This window comes from Symphalangus syndactylus, chromosome 5, assembly GCF_028878055.3.
Source record: "Symphalangus syndactylus isolate Jambi chromosome 5, NHGRI_mSymSyn1-v2.1_pri, whole genome shotgun sequence".
Taxonomy (NCBI): domain Eukaryota; kingdom Metazoa; phylum Chordata; class Mammalia; order Primates; family Hylobatidae; genus Symphalangus; species Symphalangus syndactylus.
Window position 1 is genome coordinate 57905043 of NC_072427.2, and position 16924 is coordinate 57921966.

At 39.0% G+C, this 16924-nt stretch overlaps 1 protein-coding gene across 14 annotated transcripts in view; it reads right to left on the reverse strand.

Moving 5' to 3' along the window:
* FMN1 (formin 1) overlaps positions 1–16924 on the reverse strand; it is a 441973-nt gene that overhangs the window by 153129 nt on the left and 271920 nt on the right. For all 14 annotated transcript variants that reach the window (XR_010121077.1, XM_055278579.2, XM_063640268.1 and 11 more), the window contains one exon: positions 13782–13869. Coding sequence is in view for 13 of the 14 variants with exons in the window: in XM_055278579.2 (XP_055134554.2) it covers positions 13782–13869 (88 nt within the window). In the remaining variant the exon portion in view is untranslated. The remainder of the gene's footprint in view (positions 1–13781; positions 13870–16924) is intronic.

A 16924-nucleotide genomic window follows, 5' to 3' on the forward strand; every position in this document is an offset into this window, starting at 1 on the left:
GTGTGATCCTGACGTTAAATTTTCTGAGCTTCAGCATATCTATAAAACAGCTCGAACACCACTTACTGAAAATATTAAGTGAGGTAAGATGTATGCTTCGCATAGCACGTAGAACATGGTATAAGCCCAAAATGGTATATATGAGGTATTACTATCATGATTTCAAATATATACATTGTGAATGTGTTTTAATGCTTGTTAATGCCTTATCCCCTTTAACATCTGGAAAGAGTTAGAGAAAGAAAACTACAACTACTGAGTGATTTGTGCTGTAAATGCAACCTTCCAGAATTCTTAGGTGTTTCTGATCACAGTTACTATGAAACCCTTCCAGTCCTTTAAAACCCCACTCAAGATCCAACTTCAGAAAGCATTATTAACAGGAAGGGTCTATGACACAGAACTCTAATTACAAAAAATAACGGATCACATGTCTTAAGGGAAATGCCAGGTACCTCCAAGTCTGTATTATCATATTTTTATCTCTAATTTCAATCTTTCTCATCAATCCAACCTTCATTGTACCAAGGTTATTTTTTAAAAACACGGATTTCAAAATTTTACTGTGATGCTTAACATACCTCCAATATCTTCCTTTAAACACTCGGTGAAGTCTAAACTCCTTGGCCTGGTTGTTAAACTCATTCCCTGCCTGGCCTCAATTACACTTACAATCTCATCTCCTACCATGTTCTCCATGCACCATGGGTTCCGGTCAACCTGTGTCCTTCCCCATTCCTGAACATGCCATGGCTTCCTCCCTTTCTTCATCTCTCCAAGGCACAGAGGTCAAAGCCCTGGAAGGACATCCCTTGACCCTCATATCATTAAGTCCTCAATCTTTTCCTCTGCCATGGCACCTCTCTCATATTTTACATAAGGTGAAGATGGTATACTTTAAGAATCTGTGGTATGTTGCATAACTGTTTCCTTCTCCCAGTAGACTGTGAAATCCTTGCGGTCAGCAGTTGATTTCTTATGCATCTTGATAACTGTCTCCCAGCATGGTACCAGGGGTGCAGCAGGTATAACATAGATGTTTGTGGGTATAATTATACCATAGGACTCCTGAAGAGTGAGTCCTTCTGCTGATGGGAGGAAAAGCTTCTTGACAAAGAGAACATGGGGTCTTAAAAAGAAACTTATAAGGGGCACAGCCTTATAAGGCATGTATCTGAATTATGGTTGTTTGCTTCTTCCCAATTTGACCCTGTCCAAAAATCAGGGTTTGGCCAGCAGTTACCTAATTGCATCCTCAACTCATACACTCGGTGTAGATTATACCACTTGCCTGAATATTCCCTAACAAAAATAATTAACTTCAAAGATGAGTTTTCTCATTATTAGGGAATGAATAAGGAAAATCTTTCCTTATTCAAAAAAGTTTTAAATAGCTGTATCCCCTTAGGAAAAAAGGTTGAGTAAAAGTTCAAGTGTTATATTGCTTTAGGCAGACACTTAAAACACTCATCTATTTTTTTTTTTTTTCTTTTTTTGAGACGGAGTCTTGCTCTGTCGCCCAGGCTGGAGTGAACACTCATCTATTAATCACCAATAACTAAGCTAAATTCATCCATGCAATGACAATTTGTAAGTATGCAATACGTGCCAGTGAACGTAAACTGGAAGGATACAAAACATTCCAGCCAGAAGAAGCAGATAATAGACAGGCTCACAAAATGTTTAGGCAATGGCAGGTAGTTCAATTTTGGTTTGAATAGAGACTTAATTAAAGGGACTAGAAAGATACACTCCAAACATGGTTTGGGATAAAACCTTGTAGAATTTTGAATGCTATGATGAACCTGTAATACACTTGTTACACAGGAGGGAGTTGTTGAGCAGTTATGAATAGAGGAGTAAATTGGACAAAATTATATTACACACACAAAAAGTCAAAATTTGAAAAGACTAATTTAGAATCTATTGTAGTGGGCAAGAGGTAGCAAAACTTTGAATAGTGTGGACAGAAAGGATAGGGCAAAAACTTAGGACACTACAGAGCACTATTATAGTGACATTGCTAACCAGCTCTGGGGACTGAGAGAGTCTAAAACCACTCAGAGGCTTTGAGTCTAGGTTTAGGGGAAGAGCTTTGTACCATTCCCCCAGAAACAGGCAGAGGAGTCTAAGAGGTGAGCATGACTGCTGATCTGTCCCCCAGGGACTGGGAAAGGAATGAAGTAGAGAGGAAAGGACAAGTAAAAGAAGAAGTAGATAAACAGATGAACTCAGGGCCAATGCCAAGTATTCCACTGAAGTTTCTCCTCTTCCACAGAAGGATCTTAAAAATAAAATCTAATAAGTAAAAGAAAATTCAGAGGTAGAAGAAGCAATATCAAGACATTGATACTGAGCCTAGAACTTATGGAGATTAAATTAGTTATATTACTTCTATTAGTATTGGCCTGGGAAGGTTAGGGCATCAGCCAGAAGTCTAAAAAATAAAAAGGCCTACCAAGTCCTAGGATGCCTAAGAGAACTGCCTTACATGTACATAATCCCATGTCTTAGTCACCAAATATAGTTTAGGTTCCTAGAGAGCCAGAATCCACATCTGATAATTCTATTCTCAAAATACTGGAACAATGTATTAGAGAATCAATGAATGCTCTCCGATTAAGTAATTCTTGCAAGCACTTACCATTAAACTTATTAGCCATTACATAAGCCCAATTAATTAGTTAACTAATTAATTAGTAATCATAATGATCACAATGTGGAAAGAAGTCAGTCTTCAACTAAACTATTTTTGGCGTCACCCAGGATCAGATCGCTCCCCCCATTTTATACTTTGAAAACACTCACTTTCTGTCTCTGTCTCTTCCACGCATGTGTGTGCACACAGGCACACCGCTCATAAATTGAATAAACAAATACAAGCCTATGTAATTTTACAGCAGGCCTCAAAGCTCTGATACAGTAATTCCAAGTAATCCTAGCTTTTGTTCCCATCTGTATAGGTCTCATTATACTAACACTCCTGCAGATGGTGTCAGAAAGGTGAAGTGTCAAGTCCACAAAGGGGAGACCCCAACAGCTCATTGCTACTGCAATATCAATCATTGCTGGTGGTTTTTACTTTTATCTCCTTCCCTCCTTAGTTGTCTCGCACACACTGTCAGTTCAGTTAGAATATTTCACCTACACCTCACAATATGTCAAAAGGAAGTAGACACACGCTGTGAAAAGCTGGTTATTTTATTGGATTCCTTTACCTTTAAAAATCTGTTACTTGGTCAAGTCTGGTTTCTGGGCTTCTTTTTTGCAGGGAAATTGAGGCAAACATTTTTATGTGGTCCTCTGGTGCCTGCTCTGTACCACAAGAATTATATACACAAGGATCATTAGAGTAGTGTTTCGCCCATTAAGATATAATAACCGTCAGCAGGGACAAAAAGCAGATCAGTATCACAAATTCAAACTAACAGGCACACATAAAAACTATGTGCCTGCTTTAGGGCACATGCAAGGGGTCAGGGTCTTATACAAGAAGGAAAATTCCCTCTCCGGGTAAGAGATGGCTTTTCACAAGACCAGGGTTAAGTAGAAAGAACATGCAGGATTCTCTCAGTTTTCCAGCCATTTTTCAACCCTGAACACTTCTATCTCCAAGTGTACCATGCCCATATAAACAAAGAATGCACTTGCTGTTCGAAGGGCTTCTAATGAGTAAAAAGACGGGCAGAGTTATTTAAGGGAGTTGTTCCCTTTGACTGAGGGAGCACCTTTGAGCAAGAAGCATGGGACACGGTGGTGAGAAAGGCATATCGTATATAGTCTATTAAGATCAGCCAAAGCAAATCTGGTCATCCGAAGTGTGGGAGATGCCACAGGTAGGTAGAGTTGGGTTGGCTCACCAGGTTTTGGCTGATGGTGGTTTTGAGAATGATTTGCACGTAGCCTGTTTTATTCTTCTTTTTATTTCCTTAAGTGACTGATGTAAGCCTCTTGCACAAAGCGGGTATGTAGTAATGTTTTGCAAATGGACTAGATATAGTCTAGTCCAGCCCAGGAAAGCAAAGTTTGATAGGATTACTTGACTCTATTAGTAGAAATTATTTTGTTTACAATGTTAACTCTGCAACAGCCAACACAAAACTTAGCTGCTTTGCCCAAAATACTGGTATTTTTCAGAACTCGATAAAAATTCAATCAGTAAGAGAAAGAGAACAGAGCAGGGAAAGAAATATAGAAGGACTTGGTTTTTTGAAACTCTCATGTCACCTATATCCCACAAAACTCTGACAAACCTACTCCGTGACCTCTACAAAGGAAACGATAACATGGGGTTCATGGGAAGAGGCAGTAGTACAATCTGAGAGTTGAGGAAAGGGAAGACAGAAACATCTTCCCATAGTTGTCCCTCCCAACAATGAGGTCATCCTTGAGAGCAAACACCAAGTCTACGAAAAAAACTGCAAGAAGTGGAAAGAAGAGGAGCCAGCAGAGAGGGGTGTGGAGCGTGGAAGGACCACTCGGAGGCTAGGCCAGGGGACTGTACAGATCTGCTCCCGCTGAAGAGGCCTGTAGTTCTCCTATAACTATACCTTGCGTTTCTCCTACTGGACACTAGGTTCCACCTCCAATAAGCACCAGGCACGCCTGTGCAAACCCAGATATGCACAAATCCTCACTCTACGCAAGTATCCAAATGAGACGCTTAAGGGCACCAATTAAGTAGCAGCTTAAAAGAATCGCTGTCCACTCCACCACAGGGTGAGGACAGCAGGCAGACTTTATTGGGGATTAATACTTAATAACTGATAGAATTTATTGGCAGCTTCCTCTGTACCAGGCATTGTTCTAAGTGTTTCGCATTTAATCATATGAGGCGGGTGCATTTGTTGTTTCTAGTTTTACAGATGATGAAACTAAGGCACAAGTCACACTGCTTGGTTTCCCAAGCTCAATTCGACAATCACCCCAACTATCCTCCAAGGCGGTGGTAATTTACTGGACCAAGACTGTACTTCCTTCATTTTTCATAGATGTCAGGCTATAAATAATCATTCCACCTAAAATCCTTACCACCTAAAAAAAAATTTCAATGAATTAACCAATGAAGAACAAACTACCCACAAAAGGCTACAAAGAAACCATGGTCTCTAAATGGCATCACATGCTTTTTACATTAATCAGCAATCCCGGAGTGGGAAGCACATACAGCCCATGTTATGAAAATTTCATTTACTTAGTATACACATTCATAGTTCCACCATTATTTAATTCATGCTAATACGCAGTTCACTTCTAATATGCTATTTCGACATATGCAATAAAATGATTAAGCTTTAACCTTTGTTACAAACTATTTGCAGTTCTTCAAAAATATTCAATATTGCAGCTAAGTCACAGCAGACAGAATTTCTTTAAAAAAAAAAAAAAAAGAAACCTGGAACTTGAAAATACCTTATCTTAAATAGAAAGAAAATAAAATCTCTAGTAACATAAAGTCTGATTTTCTTGAATATATAGCAATAATTGTAATTTTACACTGCATGCCAAAATTGACTAAAAAGGAAAACTAAGGCACACAGCACACGAAGAAACACAAACAAAAGTTGCATCCAAAAAGATAAAAAAAAAAAATCAAGAGAATATAGCATAGTTTCTAATCTTATCTAAATTGCTAAACGCCTGCTACTGTGTCATGTTAACCTGGGCTCTGATGGAGTAAGAGACAAGTATAAAACACACAGTGAACAGGAGCTGCTTGGGAGGTGGAAGAAATGGACAATCGCAAAAGGGATATTTATCTAATCTATTACGAAACTTCAAAATCACTCAATCTCATAAAGCAAAAATCCAAATTCTCGCCTAAGTCCAGGCATGTACTATGCCCGAAGTTGCCCAAGGTCTCCTTTTATAGGCACAATTACAATTGTCCATGGTTCAAACCTCAAAGAAGGGCATAGGGCATAGAATTCACAAAACTTCCCCTTCTATATCCCCTCTATTCTCCAGAGGGCAGTGGAATGAGAAACAGTTTGGGTTAAGCTGCTTCTGTTCGTCCATTAGTTCTGGTTCTTTTAAGCCAAAATTACATTCCAGGCAGATTGGATGGTCTCAGCCAGTTGCCTGAAGGTAAAGTACAAAGAAATGCCACCCTCTGCTTTCTGGACTCAGCTCTGCGAGTGAAGGAATGCAGAATGGTTTAGAAAGGGCAGGTGGGAGCCCCGCTGCTTAGGTGTTTTAGACGCGACGGGAGGGAGGAAAAGGTGGAAAAGGAAAGGAAAATATTAGAGTGACTACTTATATTTATCTAGCATTTTTAAAAATTTAGCTCTACCCATATTTAATAAGTTAACTGAAACTGCCCATTTATTTAGTCTGTATGTCAGCAGGTCAGGGTCACATGGCACTTTTGGTGGATAAACTCTTTCAGACGTGGCATGCTCACTTGTTCCTTTGCTTTCAACATATTGTGATGAGGGGGTATTAAATGAAGTTTTCTTATTCTAAAATCTGGTTTTAACTAAACTTCACAAAATAAACAAGTTGGCTTCAAAAGCCTCCTGCAGTGAAACCCCAGATTTAAGATAATCCATCAACAATAGGAAAATGGTAGAGCAGACACTTTGGTTGCTAGTACAAACTCTTCATCAGTTATGGAAGCGGGTAAAAACAAGGATAGCCAAATGACACCCGCCAAGAAGTTGATCCCCATAAACAGAGTTTATCACTAAGACTACTCAAAATGTGGGTTTAACTTCACTATTATTAATAATGAGACTCACTGTAATCACATATTGAGCCTTGAGATACCAGGCTCATGAGAACCCAAAGCCATCAAAATTAGCAAGACATTTAAAAATATTACTAATCTTATTTTAATTCATATTTTTGCATATATTTTATAACATGCATATTAGTTATGTCCTACACTTACATATTTTAGAAAACAGACCTTGAGAAGCATGCACTAAAACTTTTTACTGTTGGGGTGCATGATAAAAAAATTCTGAAGACCAAAAGCTTTTTGAGTAGACACTCTTCTAGGCTAGACTGAGACTGTTCCTCAGCAAAGTCCTAGATAAGTTGTGTGGGATTTCAGATGCCTGGTCTAATTCATTATGTTCTAGACAACTTGCATAAACTTTGACAAAGATTCTGGCAATTATTCAGGCAAAAGGGAACAAGGTCCAGCGGGCATTCTCAGACCTGGGTTTTAGACTCTTGAGCACATAGTTGACATCCCTTTTGTACACTTTGAACTGATATTCCCAAACAGAAGGAAGGCCAGTGTTGCAGCTGATCTCTCAAACTGACGTTCTGAACTAGTAAGAACCAAATAAAGGATGTTTTATCTTGATGTTATTTAAATATTATAAATATGAATTCTCAGTGTATGGGAAATTCCAAATGAATGCCAGGAGGTTTCTGGCATCTAGTCTGTTGCAATGCATATGAACGTTTATATCAAGAATAGTCAACAGCAATTTTCTATCTCCCCTGGGACAAGAATAAGAGGAACTCACTAACGTGGAATGAAAACACTAATTTGCAATCATGTAGGCAGTCACTGTGACCAAGGATGCCAAATGCTTTTAAATATAAGTCATCCTATCTAGCAGATGGAAAACCAGCAGTAAGTAAAGCACTTATTCAGAGTCTCTCCTGGACCAAATGCAAGTGCTTTTGGTATTATGGCCACCCTCCTGAAACCATTCCTCCTCTACAACCAAGGCTTTTCCTTTGGTGATTCGGTGTTTTCAACTTCAGCCAGCATGTGGATTTGGCTTTCTTCTACAAGATAGCAAATACTATCTTGGGTAGAAATAAAGGGATAAAGGTTACTTTTGGGAGTATGTTATGTCTAACCTAGCCCTATCCGCTTACCACTAGCAGAAAGGTAGATTTTTAGATGCTCACTGAACACTTTAGCTGAGATGTTTCCAGTCATCTCACACTCAAATCATCCAAAACAGAATCTACCTTCATGCTTCAAGCCCTGCTTTTGTGCCTATGTTTTCAGTTTCTGGCTTGGGGCACCATTAGACACATTCCTGCTGAAGCCAGAAACTCAAGGTACAGCCAAAAGTCTTCTGTATTACTCCTTGCATCTGATGTGAGCAACTGTAGCAATTCTCTCTCCAAATATCCCTCATACGTGGTCTCTTCTCTACATTTCTATAGATATAGCTTCCGTTCTGACCTTTGTCATTTATCATCTGAACAAATACAATCCCTTCTAAAGGATTTCTCCACCTTCAGTCCTATTTTTCTTTATTCATTCAACAGGCACTTCATAATCATCACCTGAGTGCCAGACACAGGTGCAAGGTGCTGGGGATACATCAGTGAGCAGTCTCCTTCTTAGAGCTTATATTCTCGTGGTAGATGTAAATAAAAACATAAGTAGATGAACAAAATATTAGTTGCTGTGAACGAAATAAAAGTATTAAATTAGGATGACCTATATTAGGGTGGGAGGACCTAGAAAGGTTCTCCTAGGAGGTGACATTTAAGCTGAAACCTAAAGAAAAACACCTAGCTATATAGAGAGTGGGGTGGAAAAGCATTTCAAACAGAGGGAGCGTGCAGAACTGTTCATTCAAAATGTATTGTGCATGCAATGACAAAGAGTAAGAAAAGTACTTGGCCTCTTTAAGAAATCAAAGAAGATCACTGTAGTTGGCTAGAGTGCAGTGAGACGAGATGCAGGTGGGACAAAGTGAAGTAAGAGATCTATACTTTGGCCAAGCATGGAAAGCATCAGAGGCCAGTCTTCCATGAACAGTGTGATAGATACTGCTGCGTTCAAAATCAGATCACAACATGGCCCTTCTTAGATTTCTTGTCCCCATTACTGATGCAATAATATAAACATTTCTTGTGATGCTATTCAGGGATCTTCCTGGTCTGGATGTTGCTTGTGTTTCTAGCCTTCTATCTTAAAACAACCCACATTCATATATACAATCTATATACTCCAGCTGTGTCTCTCTTTTTTTTTTTTTTTTTTTTTTTGAGATAAGAGTCTTGCTCTGTCGCCCAGGCTGGAGTACAGTGGCGTGATCTCGGCAACCTCCACCTCCTAGGCTCAAGCAATTCTCCCACCTCAGCCTCCCAAGTAGCTGGCATTACAGGCTCGTGCCACCACGCCTGGCTGATTTTTGTATTTTTTGTAGAGATGGGGTTTCGCCACGTTGGCCAGGCTGGTCTCGAACTCCTGGGCTCAAGCAATCCACCTGCCTTGGCCTCCCGAAGTCAGGGATTACATATGTCTGTTTTTCACATGTTTTGTTTCATGCTCTTTCCTCAATTGTAAAAGCTCCCTCTCTGTGTGATGACCACTATTTCATCCTCTCAGACTTAATCTTAAGTTTTACAGGAAGAGTCAAGATACTGCTCTGTTATTTCATAGGCAATTCTACCGTAATGTTGGGCTGCTTTACATCTCTCCCACCATCCTGGGTGTGCCTGAGGATGTTAGAGCCTGATCTTATGTGCTGTTGTACATCCGTATGTTGTACATCCGTATGACACCTGATACGGAGCCGGCACTCAATACAGTTTTATGGAAAGAAAGAAGGCAGGCAAGCAGGCAGTTTTGTCCAAACGCACTGGAATAGAATACATGGCATTCTGATCCTATCTAGTTTAAGATTAAGTCTGCATTTTTTAAAAGTTGAATTAAATTCAACGAACATCTGAATATATGACTTTTATGCATGACACATTAGCCCAGTTATTTGCAAACAATGCTTAATTATCATAGAAATTCCTGGCAAAGAAATCCATAAAGGAATGAACACTAGCCCTGCTCCTTGTTACCTGTCAGATGTTAAGGTATAGAGAACCAAAACTCTTCCTGAATGGAGAGTGTAGGCTGTGTTGAGAAGAGCACAGAGAAGTGCTCTTCTTACAAAAGAAGAAGGGAAGATTGCTCTTAAAGAGCCAAACCAGCAAAAGCCAGATGATCTATTTGTGGGAGATAATTGCAGACTGAAACACACAAAACTGTTATCAAGGTGACAAAGCTGCAATCTCAGAAAAATTGACATGTCATTGCCATTTGGAAAATTGGAATGCCTGAAGCGATCCAGAATGCCTGTAAGTACTTCTATTCCTATCAACTTAATGCTACACTTTTCCGAGAACCATGTACTGTATTTCGTCTCTAAACCTGTTTATGCCTGTTTATTTGCATTCAAAAAAATATTTACTGTGTGCTTATTATGCATATGCTGAAACAGAGTGATGGAAATGACATTTTAATGGGGAAAATGGCAGGTAGAGACAAATGATGTGGAGAAAACAATCAATAAACGTGACAATTTTTTTTTTTTGTCCTAAGAAGGAATACTCTCCTCTAAGTGAATATACTGGCTTTCTGGTTTATACATCAGCTTCTTGTGAGTTTGGAAAGTATGAGTTAATGCCTCTGGGATTTGTGCATGGCTAAAGGTGAATATACGACCACAGGGCTGAAGAATACCCTCTGAATTGTGGTCATTTCACCAGGGCTGGTCGGCTGTGAGACCTTGCCAGGCAGCCAGCTGGCCTCCTCCAATCATATCTAACCATAGCCCCTCTTACATTAAAATAAACCTTTTAGGCCAACATCAGCACAGGGAGTCCTTTCACCAGGGTGACAACACAAGGCCAAGTACATTCCACACACAAATTCAGAATGAAATATAACTGATACAGCCTGGGCTCCTAATGACCTTCAGATGCCAGTGTCAGTCAATGACTCCAAAGGAAAACTAACCACCAGTTATAGCGCCATATTCATCTGGAATACATTACTAAACGAAGAAATGGAATGGAGATGATTTTTGAGAACTTAGGAACCAACTTTGCGGTGGATCACAGAGGTGCTCAAGGAAGGAAAACGAACAATGAAGTTCCCACAAGGCCTAGAAGTCTGTGATGCTACAGTCAACATTTCCAATGCTGAAATGAAAGTTCACTTATGCTTCACAGAAGCATGTTGTTATCTAGAGTATAACATTGGAAAAGGTCTGGATCAACAAGTATCTTTTCAAACTCACAATAAACATTCAATCTAATAAGGCTAGAATGCCATGGGAAAGTTTACAGTCCTGAGCTGGTAACTAGACTATCACATGGCTGGAATGACTTCTATCCATGTGGAAATCTGACACACTGCAGTAGGACATGCTTAAAACAAACGGAATATAGTCTAAGGTTATATGGACATTGTGAAAAATCACATCCACAGCGTTACATATCATGGTGATGAAAGCAAGCACACTTGAGTTTCACCAGGCTCATGGAGACCACTGTCAAGACAAGACCGTTTTGTGATACCTGAAGAATCCCTAACTTCAATAACTGCTTCAAAAGAGTCAGTCCTTTACCAAAAGACTATAAACTCCCCTGAAAACATTTGTTTTTGCTTTTCCTTTTTTCCCTCTGCTCTAACATCACATTCTTCTGATGTGAATTTATCAGAAACTCAATTCTTTTGGAAGATCTAACTTTAGATTCTTCTAAAGTCCCTGAAGAATCCCATTCTAATTTCAATGACAAGCCTTTTTAGCCACCCTCTGCCAAACTCACTTTATCTGAGGTTTCATATTCACACTTACGTATTCAGCTCAGTTAATGAGCTTAAATAGTATATAGCTTATTTGAATGCTCTGTGATTATCATTTAAGACGTTTTAGTTTTTTGTGGAATTTTTAATTTTTACAATGTAGTGAAATTTTAAGTCCCTAACAAAGCTCCCTTGAATGGAAAAGTAGCAGGTGATGTGAAAGTAACTGAAGTGTCTTGTAGGTCAGGACCTATGGGTATTCTGCTGAGTAGCAAAGTCAAACAACTAAACAACATGAACTGAAACCTAAAGGGCAGTGTGGTTTCAGATGTTTCCACTGTGAAACTCATACTAAATTCTACTGAAACCATCTAAGAGATTGTATTATCACTCAGAAAATATAAGTGAAATGTCAATATAAAGATTTACATTTGCCGGGCACAGTGGCTCACGCCTATAATCCCAGCACTTTGGGAGGCCAAGGCGGGTGAATGACCTGAGGTCAGGAGTTCGAGACCAGCCTGACCAACATGGAGAAACCCCATTTCTACTTAAAAAATTAGCTGTATGTTGTGGCGTATGCCTGTAATCCCAGGTACTTGGAAGGCTGAGGCAGGAGAATCACTTGAATCTGGGAGGCAGAGGTTGCGGTGAGCCGAGATCACGCCACTGCACTCCAGCCTGGGCAATAAGAGCAAAACTCCATCTCAAAACAAAACAAACCAAACCAAAAACCAGAAAAATCCCCAAAGATTTACATTTAATTAATTAGTGAGAAAGGGGAGTATTGTTTTCATGCGAGACACACATTTTGAAAAGGTATGATGTGTTCTGGTCTACTTTTCTAGATACTAATAAAAATATGCACGCACAAAATCTCTTCTCTTTAAATGTCTTTTATCTAAAATGGAGCCAAAGATAACCAAATATAAATCACATTTTGAAAACGAACGGATTAAGAAACAATGACGTAACCAAATGAAGGAAAGTGTTTCTCCCTAGAAGTATTCCAGCTAATAAAGTAGAAATGATGGAATTAGTACATCATTATTTTGAAAACTTCTAATGAAATAATAAATCTAGGCAAAGATCATAAGTGCTCACTAACATCACAGATAACTAAATATTATGTACTTCTTGATAGAAAACATAATAGCATCTATGATGTATTCTTCCACTCAGATTAAGTCTCTAGCTTAGTTTATAGAGAACAGGGGACAGGGGAACATGATAAATAAAAACACGGCAACATGATCAGCAAAATCTAAAATGTGGGAAAGTCTACAGAGAAGTGACCTGGTTTCTTCAACAAATAAATTACAAAAGGGGAAAAAATGGAGGGTAGAAATTTCTAGAGTAAAATAAATTTGAGAGACACATCAAAGGCAATGCATGGAATTTGTCTGGATCCTCATTTAAACTGACTATAAATGAATGGATGAATTAATGAGTATACAAACAACAGGGAAATTAGAACTACCTATGTGATGATACTGAGTAACTATGATTAATGTTTTTAAAGGAAGGATAATAGCACTGGATGGAGTATTGTTTGGAAAAGTACCCCTGGGCCCAGCGCGGTGGCTCATGCCTGTAATCTCAGCACTTTGGGAGGCCAAGGTGGGCAGATTGCTTGAGCCCAGGAGTTTGAGACCAGCCTGGGCAACATGGCAAAACCCCACCTGTAAAACAAATAAATAAATGAAGTATCCTTATTTTTTAGCAATAGTACTAACATTTTTAACAGATGACTTACAAAGCATCTGAAATTTGCTTCATAATAACCTACTTGGTGAGAGGAGGGCGTTTTCAGATAAAACAAGAGTGAGTTGATGGTTCTGTAGCTGAGTATTGGGTATATCGGATTCATTAGGGCATTCTAATTTTATATGTGTTTGACATTCTTCAGAATGAAATGTGTTTTTTTTTTTTTTTGAGATGGAGTGTCACTCTTTTGCCCAGGCTGGAGTGCAGTGGCACAATCTCGGCTCACTGCAAGCTCCGCCTCCCGGGTTCAAGCCGTTCTCCTGCCTCAGCCTCCCGAGTAGCTCAGATTACAGGCACCTGCCACCGCGCCCGGCTAATTTTTTGTATTTTTAATAGAGACGGGGTTTCACCGTGTTAACCAGGATGGTCTCGATCTCCTGACCTCGTGATCCACCCACCTTGGCCTCCCAAAGTGCTGGGATTACAGGCGTGAGCCACCGCCCGGCCAAAATGTTTTTTAAAAAATAGAAAAAGTAAAACAAAAGTGATAGAAAAGACTTACCCTGTTGGATATCCTTCATTTCTAAATGTAAACTAGATATCAAGATTCCCACAGTTTGAGATCGTTTTCCATCCAACAATTTGATGATCTAAAATTAGAAGAAAAAAAAAAGAATACAAGCTCAAATGACCAGTCTTTCAGAAAAAAAAAAAGAGAATACAAGCTCAAATGACCATGCAGTCTTTCAGAAGGCACACCAAAAACATTAAGATTTTTTAGATACACTGATTGATGAAATTGATGCTGCATGCACTCTTCTTTAAATAATACTTAATTGGGAAGTAACTTATGCACAATTATAGACATCTTACACAATGAAAGACATTTTACAAAATAAACACAAAAAATTCCATCAGCCTAATACAAACACTAAATCTTTATATGTTACTCTGATCATTTTACTCAAGTACTAAGTTATACCAGCATCAAATGTATACAATGTCATATCCATCTTTTTCACTTATCATCGGAATATTTTCATGTTACTACTGGTGAAGTCACTTCATAGCCTCCCATCTTTTTAGTAATGTCATCTTCTGAGTGATTTAGGGGAAAAAGCATGAACATCTGAGTCAGCCACCAGTGATATGGCCTTGGTAAAGTGACAATCTCTATGAATTGATTTCCTCATCATGAAGGGCTGACTGTATTTAGTCTATGCTTTTATTTTATTTTGAGACAAGGTCTAGCTCTGTCACCTAGGCTGGAGTGCAGTGGCGTCATGAGAGTTCCCCTTAGCCTTGACCTCCTGGGTTTAAGTGATCCTCCTGCCTCAGCCTTCAGAGTGGCTGGGATCACAGGCAGGTGCCACCACACCCAGTAATTTTTAAAAATTTTTATAGAGACATGGTCTCTATAAAAACTTTGTTGCCCAGGCTGATCTGACCCCAAACCCTAAATTCAAGCAATTCTTCCATTTCAGCTTTCCAAAGTGCTGGGGTTACGAGCATTAGTCATTGCACCTGGCCCATCCATTTATTTTAGAAATTAAATGACTATATGCAAAGCACCTAATACAGTTCTTGACATATATTTATTTAAAGTTTTTCTGTTTCAGAGAGGTTACTTCCTATTTGTTATTATTAATATAAACAATATAATACCTTGCACACAAAGCTCTAATTTTAAATTAATTAATTTTTGAGATAGTATCCAGCGCCATCACACAGGCTGGAGTACAGCGGGGCAATCACACAGCTGACTGTAATTTTGAACTCCTGGGCTCAAGTGATCCTTGCACCTTAGCCTCACGAGTAGCAAGGACTATAGGTGCAGGCCGCCATGCTTGGTTAATTTTTATTTTATTTTTTTTGATGTTTTGTAGGTCTCACTATATTGCCAACGCTGCTCTCAAATTCCTGGGCCCAAGCCATCCTCCCACCTTGGTCTCCCAAAGTATTGGGATTATAGGTGTGAGCCACCATACTTGGCCTTAAAATTATTTTTTATAATAATGTGTATTTTTACAATCTTCATAGAAACTCCACATACCTCATTGCCAGTTATTTCAACCTTTATGAATATTCCATGGAGAAGTCTACATAGTTTTGTGCTTCTCTACAACTAGTAAACCAAATCGGCTCCCTAATAACATATCACAAAGCTGCCACTAAGGAAAAAAACTATCTTTTCTCTCATGTGGCAGGGCTACAAAAATAAAAGAGAAGCACCCACAAAACACAAATTTTTTTTTTTTTTTTGAGACAGAGTCTCGCTCTGTCGCCCAGGCTGGAGTGCAGTGGCGCAATCTCGGCTCACTGCAAGCTCCGCCTCCCCAGTTCACGCCATTCTCCTGCCTCAGCCTCTCCGAGTAGCTGGGACTACAGGCGCCCGCCACCATGCCTGGCTAATTTTTTGTATTTTTAGTAGAGACGGGGTTTCACCGTGGTCTCAATCTCCTGACCTCGTGATCTGCCCGCCTCGGCCTCCCAAAGTGCTAGGATTACAAGTGTGAGCCACCGCGCCCGGCACACAAATCTTACAAATCTTTTTAATGTGCTTTGCTAGTTAAAATACAAACTAGGCTGAACAGCTGTGCTTTCCTTCCCACCTAGGTACTTACAGAATTGCCAAACTACTGTGAAGACAAGACTAAACAGTAACAAACATCTACATTTGTATTATTACTGTAATAGCTGAGTTGCTTGCTGGTTGAAAAATAAGGGATAACAATAGTTTGTTCCAATAAAGATGATCTAACTGCCTAACTGTCTAACTACCTGTTGATTGATCGATCTTGAATCAGTTATTGCCAGATATTTTTTTCCTTTACCTGTTCAGAATGGCTACTTTCATATAACAATTAGACCTAAAATATAGTAAATACTAAGTATTAATCAAGATGTGAAGGAAAAAAAATCTCATTTTTCAGTCAATATGTTTAAGCATTTCAACATTCACCTTAGAAAGATTCTTGAGGCATACAGCATTTTAGGAGTTTTAAAGAGAAATAGAGAAGGTACTCAGTATTTTTTTATATGAAAGTAAAAGCAAAAAAAAAAAGGCAATTAAGCATAATACAATATCTTCCTTAAAAATGCAGTTTCTGGCTTTTTCTTAGAGAACCCAAATTTAAAGTCAAACAATTTTTTCATCCAATAAAAAAATTAAGAAAAGTCAATTTAGTTTTAAATAACTATTCAGCCATGCACCCATTCAAAAAATATTTACTGTGCACGTTGCGTGTGCCTGGCACTGCTTTGTATTCTGGGGATGCGGAGGTGACTGAGACAGATCAAGTCGTAAGAAGTTTGCTGTAAAGAGTCAAAAAGGCAAATAAAAGCATCACCTAAACTAACTGGAGTGCAAATTCAAAAAGACAAACGTTTTGGGAATTGACTAGATTTATTCTTAAGTGTCCAGGATGGTGACTGATACAACCACATCCATGGCATACACATCAATGACAAGGAGGCAGGAACAGGATCAAATTTATGACAAGATCACAGCTGGGTTGCAGAAGTTTGTTCAAATGAACGCGCACCAAGCTATCCAGTTAGGGCTCTGAAAACGACCAGTAATACTCTGCCTACAAGAAAGGTAATGTACAAATGCACGTTTCTCTGTTAGCTAATTAAAAGAAAGCAGGAGAGAGATCACGAGAGAGTAAAAGAGCAAGAAAGATATTGATTCTGTCTGTCCCT